The sequence below is a fragment of the Fistularia commersonii genome, chromosome 30 (genome assembly GCF_037954325.1).
Source record: "Fistularia commersonii isolate RoL2024-O1a breed Wild chromosome 30, RoL_Fcom_v1.0, whole genome shotgun sequence".
NCBI classification, from domain to species: domain Eukaryota; kingdom Metazoa; phylum Chordata; class Actinopteri; order Syngnathiformes; family Fistulariidae; genus Fistularia; species Fistularia commersonii.
In genome coordinates, this window is record NC_141313.1 from 5,835,001 (window position 1) to 5,850,121 (window position 15,121).

Sequence of the window (15,121 nt, forward strand, 5' to 3'; positions counted from 1 at the left end):
AACCATTTTCGCTGAATGAATTTTATTTTTTTTTTTTGCAAGAAGTTGGAGCACGGCTCATTTAGTTTGAGCTCAGCAGAGAGAGGATCTGTTCCAAAAGAGGATTTGAGAAAAAAACACTCAATGTCGTTTGGGTACATGAGAAACGTCCACTGGATTGTACCTGTATTATTTCAGCTACTATACCCACCTTGTTCATTATTTTTAATCTTTTTTTTTATTCCCGGATAAAGTTCTGCAACCCCAAAAGTTTCTGACCTCCTCTGCAACAGCTGCAAACATTTCACCGTAGTGAAGCAGCTTTCATGCCACAGCCAATCAGGGTACCATCCGATGATGTCAAGCTAAGTTTTTGACTATTCGTGTGATTTGCTTGAAATAGAACATTATTAAAAAAAAAAGCAAAAAAAAAAAATGGTCTTCTTGAGACAAAGCCTCAGAAAAGTCATCTAAATTTGTTAGTGCTGAAGTTTTGATCTTTTCAACAAACAATTGAAAACCCGGACAGTTTTACTTTACAATTTTCCACTGCTAATCTTAAAACAGTAAACACAGATGTGATGTCAGAAGTGATGTATTCCAACACAACAAAATAATCCCAAAGGAAATATAAAGATATAATTGTAATTGCAGGGGCTGCCAGTTAATGTAATAAAGAAAGAAACAAAACAACATGACAGGATATAAAAATGATCAATCAAACAGCTAATGGTATTGTAATATGGAATCAAATCTGTGTAACATCAGGTAGATGACAACCCTGCTTGTGTAGCCGAGCGGTTGTGTGAAGTCATTTCTTATATAGATAATGGATGGATGAATTTTCAGGAAGATTCCTGAATCTTTTCTGTCATTTCTTAATGCTTTTTTTATTTCTAGCTTGTTACTGTGTACCGGTAATGCAAACTTTTAGGGTCACTAAGAGTACATTCTTCTTATGACATGATGTAGTCAAAAGTAACATTTTTTTCATTTTATTCAATATTAGATAAGTCAATTTGAAAGACAAGACTACGACTAGACTGGATTTTCTCATTTGAATGAAATGAAACATTTTGATGCTGAATAACGGGGCACAGAACAGAACACAGAAGTGACAGCCTTTACCTCATCCACATAAGCCTCAGATAAAATAGCTGCGCTATAAATAATTCACAGTGAAAAGATTGAGCTTTGCATTTTCTAACATTAAAATAACAGTGCTCTCTTGCACTTTTTGGAGTCCTGTGGATCAGATTAAAAGTCGTGGAAAAACAGACGGATAGACAGACACACATCTCAGCAGATCTTCTCTACCTGTCAAACGAGTCACAGTAACTTCACCCGTTGTTATTGTGTCTCTGCCCATGTTTTGCTTGAAACGGGACACTGTGTGTGTGTGTGTGTGTGTGTGTGTGTGTGTGTGTGTGTGTGTGGTGTGTGTGTGGTGTGTGTGTGGTGTGTGTGTGGTGTGTGTGTGGTGTGTGGTGTGTGGTGTGTGGTGTGTGTGTGTGTGTGTGTGTGTGTGTGTGTGTGTGTGTGTGTGTGTGTGTGTGTGTGTGTGTGTGTGTGTGTCAGTGGTGATAAGCTGTCCTTAGACACACACTCATCCGGCCCCCTGTCCTACCTGTTTCCACCCAGGCCCTTTGTTTCATTGAATTAACCTAAAAAAGGAGTTGGCACATGCTTCCAAGCTCTACGTGTCGGAGCAAACAAAATTACACACACACACACACACACACACACACACACACACACACGCATGCACACACACACACACACACACACAATGTTTGGTTTCCAGCAAAATTTTGGCACACATATACACTCGCACACACGGCTATACCTCCCATCAGAGCCCCTGAAGAGGGAGCTGTTGTTTTACTTGTATCTCTGCACTCACAGGGTGAAGCCCAAATCATCTTCACCCCTGAGAGCCAATAAGATGTCACTGGTCAATACCAGATGGTCAATATTTCATGCCTTTTTTTTTTTCTTTTTTTTCCCAAATTTTGCGGCCTCTTGTGTGCCGACCACTATTTTCCAAAAAGGAGCCTACTGCTTACCAACACGGTGTTTTTCAGCTGGTCTGAAACAAAGGATGTCATGACTTCACTATTCCTCAGGATGTCGCGTGCAACGGTCGCTGGAAGGAGCCGACACAAGGCATTGTTTTATTAGAGGTAGTAATAGTGATCATTTATTTTTGGTCCTCCTCTACGGTTTCCACAACAGGCAGGATATGTAATGAGAAGCAGAAAGCAGGAAAATTACTGGAGAAGTCACATTGTAACCAATGGCATTACAGTCTCGCATAAAAGAAGTAATTTGGAGAAACAAATGTATAATTATAGTAAGACTCATTAGTCTTATGTAACCACCCTGTAACTGCCATTCTCTGTGACCTCTTCATGACCCGGTCTGTGACCGCGAGGCGAACCTGCCGTGATTTTTTTTGAGTAGGCCCTGCTTTCTCAGTTGAAATGTATTTACTCTGTGACTTCAGCTGATTAACAAATACATGGCGACAACCTCTGTGTTTATTTCTTTTTTTCTTTTTTTTTATCCGAGTCCGGGAACTTCCCCGACAATTACACGTCCTTATCTTATATGTTTTCTTTTTTTACACTTTTTTTTTCTATTCGCAAATTGAATAATACCAATTTAGAGTCATCTCTAAGCTACAAGTTTAGCCCTCTTCACAAGATACATATGTTTTGTTCAGTCAGTTAATGAAACAGAATTAATGTATATATTCATAACATGAATCACAGAGGTTGCCAGATTATTTCTGGCAACAACGTGAGGGGTTAAACGTTTGTTTTGAGTCGTACGTTAAACAGACCTTGTTTGCGAAACAAAGGAAAAAACCTCACATTAGCCACGTGACATTTGGCAGATGAAATAATTTAATCAAATAATTGGGGGGGAAAGGGGGGCAGATTGAATTAAAATTTGAATAATTGTTACGTTGCAGCCTCGTTAGCAATTAAAACAAGTGAAAAGCAATTAAAAGCCTTTGTTTTTCTGATTGCATGCCGAGCAAGGGACTAATCGTGAATGTTTTAAAAATGGGAGGAAACGGCATCATGAGGTGTGAGATACCTGCACTTTTGATACCTGCTTCTTTGCGAAGCTTGGTGGACGGAGATACGGGTGCTTTCTTACGTTGATACAACTTAAATGCAAAATATGTAAATAAAAAAATATGCGATAGTGGGGTCATATTAAAATCCGGCCCACATTTAAAGGCATTAATAACACTGACAGCATTTACGGCAGTACATTTGGCCCCTGAAGATGAACTCATTTTCCATTTATGAATAGCCGGCAGCAAGATGAAATTACGTGGATCTATTTCACGTAATCTGCACGAGCAAACAAGCTGTTTACTCCCCGCTGATGAAGCCATAGGTTCATGATAATGTTCCTTTTAGGAAGCCTCGGGGGTCAGATATGAGAAGATGTTTTATTGCGAGTTAGTGAAATAAGAATATTGGAGTGCAGCTCCCGCCCCCATCCCAGCGTCCACACAAACACACATTCATGTGCACATGCAGCAACATATGAAACTAATTTATCAGAATTCACTTACCAAACCATTAGCATCCCGCCGTCTCTCCTGTGTGACATGTGCCATACCTTCTAACAGTGTGTTTTATTCAGGCATGGATGTGCACGCGTGCTCACACACACACACACACACACACACACACTTGTGGCCCATGTTAATTATACACACACTAAGCACTTGGACAGAAACTAAGTTGGATAAGAAGCATAATGATGGTGAAAGTCCCCTTCTCGTTCCTTCTCCCACTCATACATCACATCTTAATTATTACTCCTCTAATGTGTTTTCCTGAGATTTACTCTTTCATATTTCAAATAAGACAAAGCACCTGGTAATTATTGTCTGTCACTGTTGCCATGGAGATAATATCTACAGTCACATGATGGCCTCCCAAGGTGACCAGGAAGTGGTTTTACGGCGCCGTGGGGTGGGGTGAGGGGGTTATGGGTAAAAGTGTACCGCTTCGCTACTTGATTTATGTGGAGTCTGTAATGACATCATATTCAACAGAGGAAAAGGGTAATAAATTAGACATCAGCTAATGTTTCTTTGTTGGCTTCTCTCATTTCTTTTCGTCTCTCATGGTGTAAAGCTCTTTTGTCACTGAAGTAAATACTCATCATAGTTTGATTCCATAGCAGTATTTTATTCACGGGAAATAGCTGATAAACGGACTGCAAAGTTTGCCTCTCACTTGAAGGGGCTTATGTGGCCACAGCTGTGATCACAGATGTAATGTAATTGTGCACGATTGTGTTGGCTTTTGTTGTGATTGTCAAAGCCCACATTTCATTAGCTTATTCTTGCTTCCATGTTCTGTCAAAATTAAAATGCAATCGTGAGATCGAGAACAGTTTTGCCGGGAAACTTGTTTGATCGTGCAACTGCTCATTTAGCCGGGTTTTTGTAAGCGAAATTTGTTTGCAAATACACATCATCTGCCCAGATGCATTCATATCTCACATGGAGTTTAACACACGACCGCACCACAGAAACCAGGTGGTTCTCGACTCTGTGGACAGCATATATATCATCCTACATTCAGTCAATTTTAATGCTCCTGGCAGATGCATTCGCCACACAACCATTTGGAGCCTCATTTACGAGGCTGGTTCTGTCCCGCCAAAACGGCTTTAAGTCTGCTTGGATATGTCCTCTGAGTTTGGCACCACAAGATATTGAGGCCATAACTTTTTTTTTTTTTTTTTGCTCCTTTGTGTGGTCGTTTTTTACTCGCTCATGCTCAGTCAGATAGGGTTCAGAAGCATCTGCCCCATTCTAAACTAAATAAAAAAAAGTAAAAAAAAAAGATTTAGACTCTTGTCTGGGTTTTGACTGCACCCCACAGCGCCGTTCAACACTATTGTTCTTCAGCCTCACATGTGATTTCTTTTTCTTTCTTTTTTTTGTACTTTAAATCAACGGGTTCAAGTCCAGTTGCAGTGCAAATTGTTGTCAGCACACAAATCTGTAAGTGGCTTGCTCCAAGTATTATTTTAAATTAGATTTTCTTTGCTCTTAACCTTTCACATTTCACATCTTTATTTTAAGTGCCAGCCGTTGCGTTCCAGGGCTGATTGTAATCTGTAGTACTTCTGTGCATAGGTGCAAAGGGGTAATTATTCACCATATTATGAAAGAAGTGCACTAACTTTTGGGGAATTTCCCATAAACAGTCTTCCCGAGAGCAAGACAAGGACACAGCTGTCCCATTTTTCTTCAGTGGCATGCTCAAAATCCCCGTTGACCTATTTTTCCTCCCACTTTCTGAGTAAAAGAAACTCATAACATGTACTTTCCAGTAATGCCAAAAATATACCATGTCATCTTATAATAAAAAAAAAAAGAAATTAAGATTTTCAAACCAAACACATAGCTGGTGCTGTGACTGTTGCACAGCAGCTCCAACAGCAGAGAGAAGCTTTCTCACTTAAATCACCAGCCCAGCGGGATGTCCAGTGACAACAGATGGAGCAAAAAGATACGGATGACAACCATGTGACGTTGATTCTTGTAAAAATAAATTTATGCTTTGTCACATTTAAGTGCAAGATGAGTTTTTCCAGTATCTGTTTTTAACAGGTTCTAGTTTATCAGAGGGGCAGCACGGTGGCGCAGTGGTTAGCGCTTCGGCCTCACAGCACGAACGACCCCGGTTTGATTCTGACCGAGGGACCTTTCAGTCTTGAGTTTGCATGGGTTTCCTTTCACAGACCAAAAATATGCAGGTTAATGAGACAAAATTAGGAAAAATTGCCCCGAATGAATGAGTGAGTGAATGCGAGTCCAGGGTGTACCCAACCTCTCGCCTGATGACAGCTGGGGTAGCCGGGAGTGCAGGATAAGCTGAAGAAGATGGATGGATAGTTTATCAGACCTGACCTACTGGCCCTACAAAAGACATTACGGTTGCTAATTCTAAAAGTTGAAGATCTATTTTTTTTTTTCTACAAACGTGTTTGAAAAATATTGTTGAAGCTACATGACTGGCTTTAACCTAGATCATTCTCTGTGCTGGCCACACCTGTTGAATGAGGGAGGACACAGTGACCTTTGCATTGTTTTGGGTGCTAGAACATTAATCGAAAGCGACAACCAGAAATACACCGTGTAAATGTTGACTCACTGTATTCTTACACACAACTGGACACTTTTTATCTGACAAGCAAAGTAAAAATGCAGTTTATTCCTTGCAGGTGGTTCGCTGCGTCCTATGTATTCCAATTAAGAAGCAATAAAACTCAACGTTTTGATCTCTGAGACTGTCATTCAGGCTTTTTCCGATCCAGCGGAAGATTTCATCATTGTAATAAAACTGACTTTGATCATTTGGCTTTCACACAACCATTAAAGTCTTCATCATGCACGGACAAAATACACACCTAACACATGTGCATGCACAAATACACTGACACACCCTAACACACACACACACCCTACTTGTTACGTTAATTGTGAGCATGTACCATAGATATACAGCAAGTAATAAAGCTATTGACATGTCTTTGATCACAGGGATTTGCCTCCCTCCAAAGAATACATGGGAGAGGATTAAGACACCCATCACCCACTGTGCACTAATTAGACGAGACATATAGGTGAGCGTTGAATGGTGTCGGTGTTTGTCACAAGAATCGGCTGGTGCAAGGTTGCGTGCCTCAAGTGAATATCTATTTTTGATGTTTGATTTTCCAAGTTGCAATCTCGGTCGCAAAAAGCTCAGAGAAGGAAGCAGGAATGGACACGGAGGCTTGAATTTGTGATCTGAATCTCTAATATTTCTTTTCCCTTTTTGTGACAGACGGTCGGAGGAGGAAGTGGACATGGACAAGGTTACTGCTGCCATGGTACTGACAAGTCTCTCCACCAGCCCGCTGGTCAGGAGCCCACCTGTCAAAGTCAGCGGTGAGTATAAACAGTGGATTAAGTGCTGATGACCTTCTGACACAATCCGCTTTCACAGCTATATAATCCATAATTTAACCTGATACACCCACTCGTATTTTCCCATGAAAACCCCAGTTGAATTTTTATTTGTCCTCACCTCATTTTTGTAAAAGGATATATTCAGTATATTGGAGTTGGGGAATTTCTAAGGTTATATTTATAAATAATATATTAAAAAGAATCAAGAAAATACCAAATAAGCAGCACAGAAAAGTAAAAAATTGCAAGAAATGGCAAAGACATTGAATGAAATTCTGTTCTTCAGATGCCACAGGAAGATATTTCCCTCTACTGGGAAATATCCAAAATGGGGAATAATTTTCTAGTTATTTTATAAAAAATGTTTTGCCTGATAATAAATCATAAAATTGTAGTCATTGCACAGATTTAGCACACATAAGTTATTTGTTTTGAGCAAAGAGCATTCTTTAGCAGACACTGGCATATTTATCGACATTCAAAAGCATGCTTCTCATATGATATGATATTTTAAATATATCACCCAGCCCCTTGGCGCTCTCCTTCAGAATTTGTAATAAAGCTGCCATTTTATGAAAAGTTAATGTGGACAAAAGAAGCTCGTTGTGTGAGCAGGTATTATATGTGTTCCGATACTTGCCATTCCCTCACAGCTGTTATCATGTGAATGCATGTGGAAGCTCAGCGTGATAAAGTACCGCCACCTGCACTGCTTTGGGATTCTCTCATCAATGAGCTGAATCCTATAAATGAAAGTGCAATGAATCTGGATCACCGCCCCTCCACACAGTGGCGGAAATCCAAAGTGCCCCATAACTGCCTTCACATGCAACTGCTTGGCTAGTGTGTGTGCAACCAACCGTCCAACCAGTCAAGTGGGGAGACATGCAGCCAACCCTTCCAACTACTATGCACATGCTATCAGTCACACACACACACACACACAGATATGAAGTCAAATGTTAAATGTAAATCACATACATCATGCACGCATGCACTGAGTGGGTTTAAATACCAACTGAATACTTTTATCTTGATGAACACATGTCGAAGATGTGCACTTGGGTCAGTGCACAGATTGCATGTGATTGCTGAAAATCATTAGCTTCATCTTTTATGTAAAGGTGTTTTGTGTTTTTATCATTAAACATGCTAATCGGATTTGTAATTCTTCCTCTGCTGCGGAAGTAGAGAAGGGAGCGTTGAGAGGAGAGACTCTCCCATTTACAGGAAGTCCCCTTCTACGCCAAACTGTGTTGGTTCTTCACAGTCCATCATTCTGACGCACACACTCCGTCTCACACTTCACACATTTCCCCGTGCACACGCCAAACTCTCTCTCCGACCCGCATTCTCAAACTCAAACCCCTTTTCACAAGAAACCATTCTTTGATCTAAATAAAAAATTAGAAAAAATGAAAAGAAAAAAAAGAGAGTCCCTGAAACTGTCTCTGCAGGATCACAAAACAGGAAAGTAACCTTTATTTTCTTTTGTCGCTGTAAACAACAGCTCCGGGAGGCTCTTTTGTGTGAAATGCAAATAAAGCTGTCTGAACCTAATTGTTTGTCTCGATCTCCGGTTATGTTCAGAGTCGATGGTTGTTACATCTATGAATATGATGAAAGAAGCTGCATCTCACCGCCGTGCTCCCGCTTTCTTTCTCAGACGGTCTAAGCGGTTCGTGGAAGGACAACGGTTCCGCCGGCCCCTTCACCCCGTCCAGCAACAGCTCCTCGGGAGGTTATTGGAGCTGGTCTGCTCCCAGCGACCAGTCCAACCCTTCCACACCTTCCCCCCCACTCTCCGCCGATAGCTTCAAGCCTTTCCGCGTGCCCAGCCTGGGCGGCGTGGGCCAGGGCCCCGCGGGGCCCGAAGATCCCTGCCTGGACGAGCAGGATGGCAGCAGCCTGCTGTTTGACGAGCCCATCCCTCGCAAGCGCAAGGTAAATATTGAGACTCGCGTTTAATTTTAAAGGCTAAGGGAAAGGACAATTCTGCTGTTGGTTGTAAAGATGCGTGACTTTATCGTTACGAATATATGAAATGGAAAGACTTGAGCAAAAGCAGGCTCAGCAGTTAGCGCTTTCGCCTCACAGAAAAAAGCTATCTGGTCCGATTGTTGTAAGTTTCTATTTGAGAGTGAATGGTTGAGTCTTTATATGTGGCTCGGAGGTCAACATGTGACCGGTCCGGAGTGAACTCTTGTCTAATGACAGCCTGGATCGGCTCCAGCACCCACTGAGTGGCACAGACAATGAATGAATGAGTCAACAAACACAGGATGGTGTTGTTTGTTTTCGCAGCTTCAGACCTAATTCACTATAATCTGACATTAATTCAGCGCTAAGCTAGCCAAATCTCTGTCTATGAATTTAACACCGGAATAAGTGACAAAAGCAGAATGTGTTTATTCCTTAAACAATAGAAATTTTGCTGTCAGCTGTAACCGCAGCTCCGTCTACATCTCAATACAGATGAGACATAGTGATTACTTTTCGGTCTCCAGTGAATCACATCGGCAGATAAATACTGAATTGATCAGAGGTAATTCTGTGAGCTTGCCACGAGAGTAATTGGGTAGTTTTTGTAGTCTCTTGATAACATGTCAACGACTCTTTAGTTATTGTTTGAATTCCCTTTTTATCAATCATGTTTCCAGGAACGTGTCACATCACTGCAATAAGAAGGACTGAACTGAAAAGCATGATTGCTTTTAAGAAAAAAAAAAAGAAAAAACTCAAACAAAACTCATGTTTGCACAAAGGCATGTCTATCCGCGAATGTGAGAGGAGCTAAACTGAGGTGTCATTTTTGAATTTGTTTTTTGAATTCTCTCTTTTGTGCTATTCCTGAGCGCCTATGGTTTTCTGTTTTCCTCTCCTGGAAATTTCACTGTCCCCACAAAACAGGTGTCTTTTGTTAGGTCAGATTTATTTGCAGCCTGTCCTTCGGCTGTGTTCGATCCGGAGGTGGCCTCACAAACAGCGCTCAACCCCAAGGTGACCCTGCATGTGGGCTTGTTTTTATTAGTTCTCCGTCTGAGGACATTGCGCGTTTTGTAGGGGGAACTGGTAGAGAGAAATTTTACAGCGAAGAAACTGGAGACCAGATGATGTTCGGGGAGGCTGGTGTTTTTTATGGGAGCCATAAACAAACCGCTTTGTTTACAGTCCCGTGGACGATTTGATCTGCCCGTCAGGACCTGTAGCTGCACTGATTGTCAGTGATTCAAGGTGAAAAGTCGGCATTTTGACTGATGCTACAAAAACATCTGGGCCAAATATTGAAATCATTTTCAAGTTTAGTTGGAACAATGGGTCATACATTAACATTTTGACAGGCTTTACTACTTTTTCCCTTTACCTTATAAAGTCAGCCAGCTGATGAAGATAGTATTCCTATGTAGGAATGCACAGAACTTCTACTGAGCGTTGCACAATTACAGACGTTACTACTTCCTTGACATTTGATATGTCCTCGCCTCAAAACCGGTTTGACTGACAACAGGTCATATCTGACAATGAAATCATTGTTTCATGATCGCAGAGCTGCATCACTGCCACGTCCTCTTGGTTTTCCACACTTTATTGTGGTCGTGACCACATCTGTCCTGATAACCAAAACAGTGCTGTGAGGATTTTTGTTTGTTTTTGTTTTTTTTTTGTTTTTTTTTTTACTGTGCAGAGCTGCGGTGGCAGCAGCGCTTCCTGTGATAATGGAGAGATCTCTCAATAACAAAAGGGTCAGGTCTTGGTGATGCTGTCAGACCATCGGTTGCAGCACACATGGATATTAGCCAGTGAGGGAGTGGATGTTGTTTAGATCCCACTGATAAGACGCAGATGGAAATGGGACAGGAAGAGGATGCAGGCAACCTTTTTTTTTTTTTGCTCCTGTTGTGATTTTGTCTTCGTTAGCCAAATACTGTGAGCACATCATGCACAAACACACACACACACACACACATACACTAACTTTCCCACTCATCATTTCAGCTCTCCTCATTTCTACGCACCACTGACAGCTCATCACATCCTCAGCTCACTGTCACTCATTATTTTTTCAGATATATATGGATCCTATCTTCCCATCTCTCCGTGCCTTCTTTTTTAGTGGTCCTATTTCATTTGTTGTCAGTGTCATCTGTCTGTTCCTCTATTTTTCCTTTTTTTTTTAATTCTCCTCTCCCCTTACACAGTTTGTGTGTCTCCTCCCCAGACACTTGGCCTTCATAATTACTTCTCAGCCTCCAAATGTGGCTGCTCAAAAGCGTCAATAATCATCTTAATACCTGGAACAGCAAACACAAAGATCATGCCTGCTTCGCGCTTGGTCTCCAAATCAATATGAAACTCTCTGATGAGCTCCACCAAGCCGTATTTATTCATCTGGGATCGCAAAGAAGGGTGAGGGGAGGGATGGGGGGAGACGTTTAGACGTGGGGAGAGGAGAAGGGATATGGAGAATTAAAGGGGGAGAGATGCAGGAATTACAGCCGACTGGGGCAGAATGGTGCACACATGTGCTAAACACATACGTAAGGTTTGCACAAAGCCAGTATTTTGTGTCAAATTATCTACTTTCTTGTTCATTTCTCTCTTGGCAAGACCACAGCATTTGGAGCTCCCCATTTAATTAACGGCCAAATCCACACACACGTGCATGCACACAGACATACTGACACACACAGTGGGCTTTTGTTACCCAAAGACAAAAACAATGCACAGGGGACAGATGATGTGTGCGTGCATTTCTGAAAGGAGGAAGGGGCGGGCGGGAGATCTTGTCAAAATTAAATCAGCTCCCTCAACAATAGTTTGATAGACGGGCCTTGCAAGACCATTTATAATTGCTCCAAGTGGGGGAGCAGGAGGGCAAGGAGAAAACTCACAGGGATTTCCACTCCATGAAAAACGATGTACAGTCTCCCTAGGTGGCGGGCGGTGTAATTACGGAATCGTGATAAACGATACCGGAGAGGGTCCAGCTCAAAAAAAAAAGGAGGGGGGGAATCTATCGGCTTCACTGGCCTCCTAGATCAAACTGGGGTCGGTTAAACAAAGCTTTTGTTTTGTGTTGTTTTACTTTCATTCTTTTTATTAGAAATTCCCAAAACAGGGAACTATTTGCCAGGTAACCTTAGAAAAGGAAAAATGAGTCAGCCAATTTACTCACATGAAGTACAAAAATAGTCCAGTCTGCAGGGGGGAGCAGCTCGAATGGATTCTCAGGAAGAAAAAAAAACAGCTGTATCAGGAAAAGCCCGGCAATCAGATGAATTTGTCAAACTTGGTTTTGATTTCCCTCTACCCGTTCACCCAGCCTTTCCTCCTATTCTTTTTCCATTTTTTTTCCCACCCCTCCCAAAAATGTACTTTTGAAACAACTATCACTCACCCTTGCGGCACATAAAGCGCTTTTGTGGGTTGTCTTATTTTGTCCAATTTTGCAGAATTTAAAATCAAACGGATAATGGTAGATGAAATGCTAACCTCTTTTCAAACTTTTGTCTTTTTATGTGAGAAATCACTGGTAAGACACTAAGCGTATTAATTATAGTACAGTACTTTTAAAATATGTCTCAAGGGGCTTTTTCTGCAATCCTGATAGCCATTAATTTCTAGCTATAAAGAAATGTTTTACAGAGTGTGTTTTTTTTTTTTGTTAGAAAATTAATACATTAACAAAATGCTGATGTCCTGATGTAAAATCTCCGTTCCGCCTGGGAGCGGGGAGCCCGAGGGTGAAGTGTGTGTTTCCCCACGTCTGACTTTGGCTGCTGTCATCTGTTTCTCCGCAGAACTCCATGAAGGTGATGTTCAAGTGCCTGTGGAAGAACTGTGGAAAAGTGCTGAGTACAGCTGCTGGTATCCAGAGACACATTCGCACCATCCACCTGGGGTAAGATACTAACACACACACACACACACACACACACACACACACACACACACACGCACATGCATACATTTGCTTGTAAGAATACCAGATTAATGGCTGATGGGTTATCGCAACTGTAGCATGTTCTGGTCTTTTTGTGTGTGTCTGTGTGTTGTGGGTAGGAATGGGGGGGGGGTCAAGTTGGAATTAAAATGAACGAGAAGGAGAACAATGATCCTGAAAGGATCACACATTTGTCCTGACATTCAATTAAGCCGAGGCCACCACTTCCTGCACCGATTAACTGCACATGGCAGTGTTTGGAAGGTGAAGGAATGACATTGGTGTCGAACCAGGGCACGGGTCGTATGTGATTTGTATTCAGGCACTTTGCTTTTCACCGGGAATGTTCATACAAGGAGTAATCTTCATTCATGAGGGTACAGACAGGTAACAAATTAAAGGGAATGTCTGTGCTTCAACACAACAGAGGCACCCGGCAGTGGTTTAATGGTCATGCAAATGAACTGAATTATTGTGCCGTGGCCTTTACAATCTCCAGACCTCAAAACCGGTCAACCTCACTTCTGATGTGCACTATCATCAGGACCCCAAGTGGGAATATCTTGTTAGCGGGAGCATCAAGCATTTGAATAGGTGACATGCATCCAGTGTCACGCTTTAATAATTGATAGTCCTCAAGGTCCTCGGAGCGTAAGGAGACAAACAGGGTCTTTATTGATCGGGCTAATCACCCACCAGATGTATTAGATACCTGAGTTTTCTGAGACATTATGGGATGTTTGAGCCTTTCAACCACAATCTGCTATCTTCTGAAGCTGGTTCACAGCTGGATAATTTGTAGTGAGAAAGAATTAGAAAGACACTTGATGGTAATTTTACAATCATTTTTTGTTTTGTTTTTTGATGTCAGGCGTAACTGTGACTCGGACTGCAGTGACGGCGAGGAGGACTTCTACTACACAGAGATCAAGCTCAACACGGACTCGGTGGCCGACGGCTTGAGCAGCCTCTCACCCGTGTCGCCCTCCGTCCTGCCTCCCCCGCCTCCTTCCCCTTCTCCCCTTGCTCCCCTCAGCCAGCAGCCGGACTCACACAGACCCCCGCAAGCCTCTGACGCCAAGGAGCCTCACGCCGGCAGCACCACCCCCCTTAGCCGCTCCGCGCCCAGCGCTCTCTACCTCATCCACACGGACCACGCCTACCAGGTAAACAGGGGGGGAGGGGGGTGACTACTTGGGATGGGCATATTGAAAATGCATTCATGACTTTCAATGAAATTTCTTACAATGAATATATCATCCTATTTCCAGAGGCAATTGCTAATTTACGTTGGCATTTCACAATAAGAGCACTGAAATGGATTTTTGTGCTCACAATCAAAATATACAATTTATACCTCACAATGACATATGCTGTGGCGTTGAATGTAAAGTGTTGCAATATCACAGGTGATGATTTTGCATCTGTATCGATGTATTGGCAAGCTACAATGACCACACACACACACACACACACACACACACATATACACACACACACACACACACACACACACACACACACACACACACACACACAAGATGAAGATCAATGAGCAACAAGGACTCAAACTCAACATAAAGATCAAAGATCAATCCACTGTACTAATCAATACACCACTACACACACAATGCCACAGAAACACAAAACATCAAGCACTATATACCCAGTGTCTTTGGTTCTCATTGTGTCAAGCTCATTATATTGTGTAACCAAAAAAAAAAAAACCAATGTCATAGCGATTTGCTGTCCATGGCTCCAGGAAGCAGCTGTGTGAGTCAAGGTGACATGTATAAGGCACGTGATTACAATAATCACAATAAGTTTGAAACAAGTTATAACAACACTTATAACTCTGTAATTCTCTCGTCTCCCGTTGGGCTGAGTTTTTACACTGAAGCTGTTGTTTTTAAAAGAACATATCAGGTCTGTGTCTGAAAAGCATGGGCTGGAGAATCCCAATCCAAACATCCAGGATGTGGAACATAAGTCCAACTTTTAACCTCCGCCTGCAGGCCACGGCTCCGGTGTCCATCCCTTCCAGCAGCAGTAATTCAGCCGGCTCCGCCTCCACCAGCTTTACTCCCACCAACAGCTCCAGCTTTAGCATCTCCTGGCAGTCCCCACCCGTCACTTTCACCGGAAACACGGTGAGAAACACACACATGCATATGCTGGGACTCAATCCACCTGACTGG

At 42.2% G+C, this 15,121-nt stretch overlaps 1 protein-coding gene across 2 annotated transcripts in view; it reads left to right on the forward strand.

Moving 5' to 3' along the window:
* Positions 1-15,121, forward strand: part of znf704 (zinc finger protein 704) — a 64,611-nt gene that overhangs the window by 36,919 nt on the left and 12,571 nt on the right. For both annotated transcript variants that reach the window (XM_086178196.1, XM_086178197.1), the window contains exons 3-7: positions 6,855-6,958; positions 8,646-8,923; positions 12,781-12,881; positions 13,795-14,089; positions 14,939-15,073. In XM_086178196.1, the coding sequence (XP_086034322.1) occupies positions 6,855-6,958; positions 8,646-8,923; positions 12,781-12,881; positions 13,795-14,089; positions 14,939-15,073 (913 nt within the window). The remainder of the gene's footprint in view (positions 1-6,854; positions 6,959-8,645; positions 8,924-12,780; positions 12,882-13,794; positions 14,090-14,938; positions 15,074-15,121) is intronic.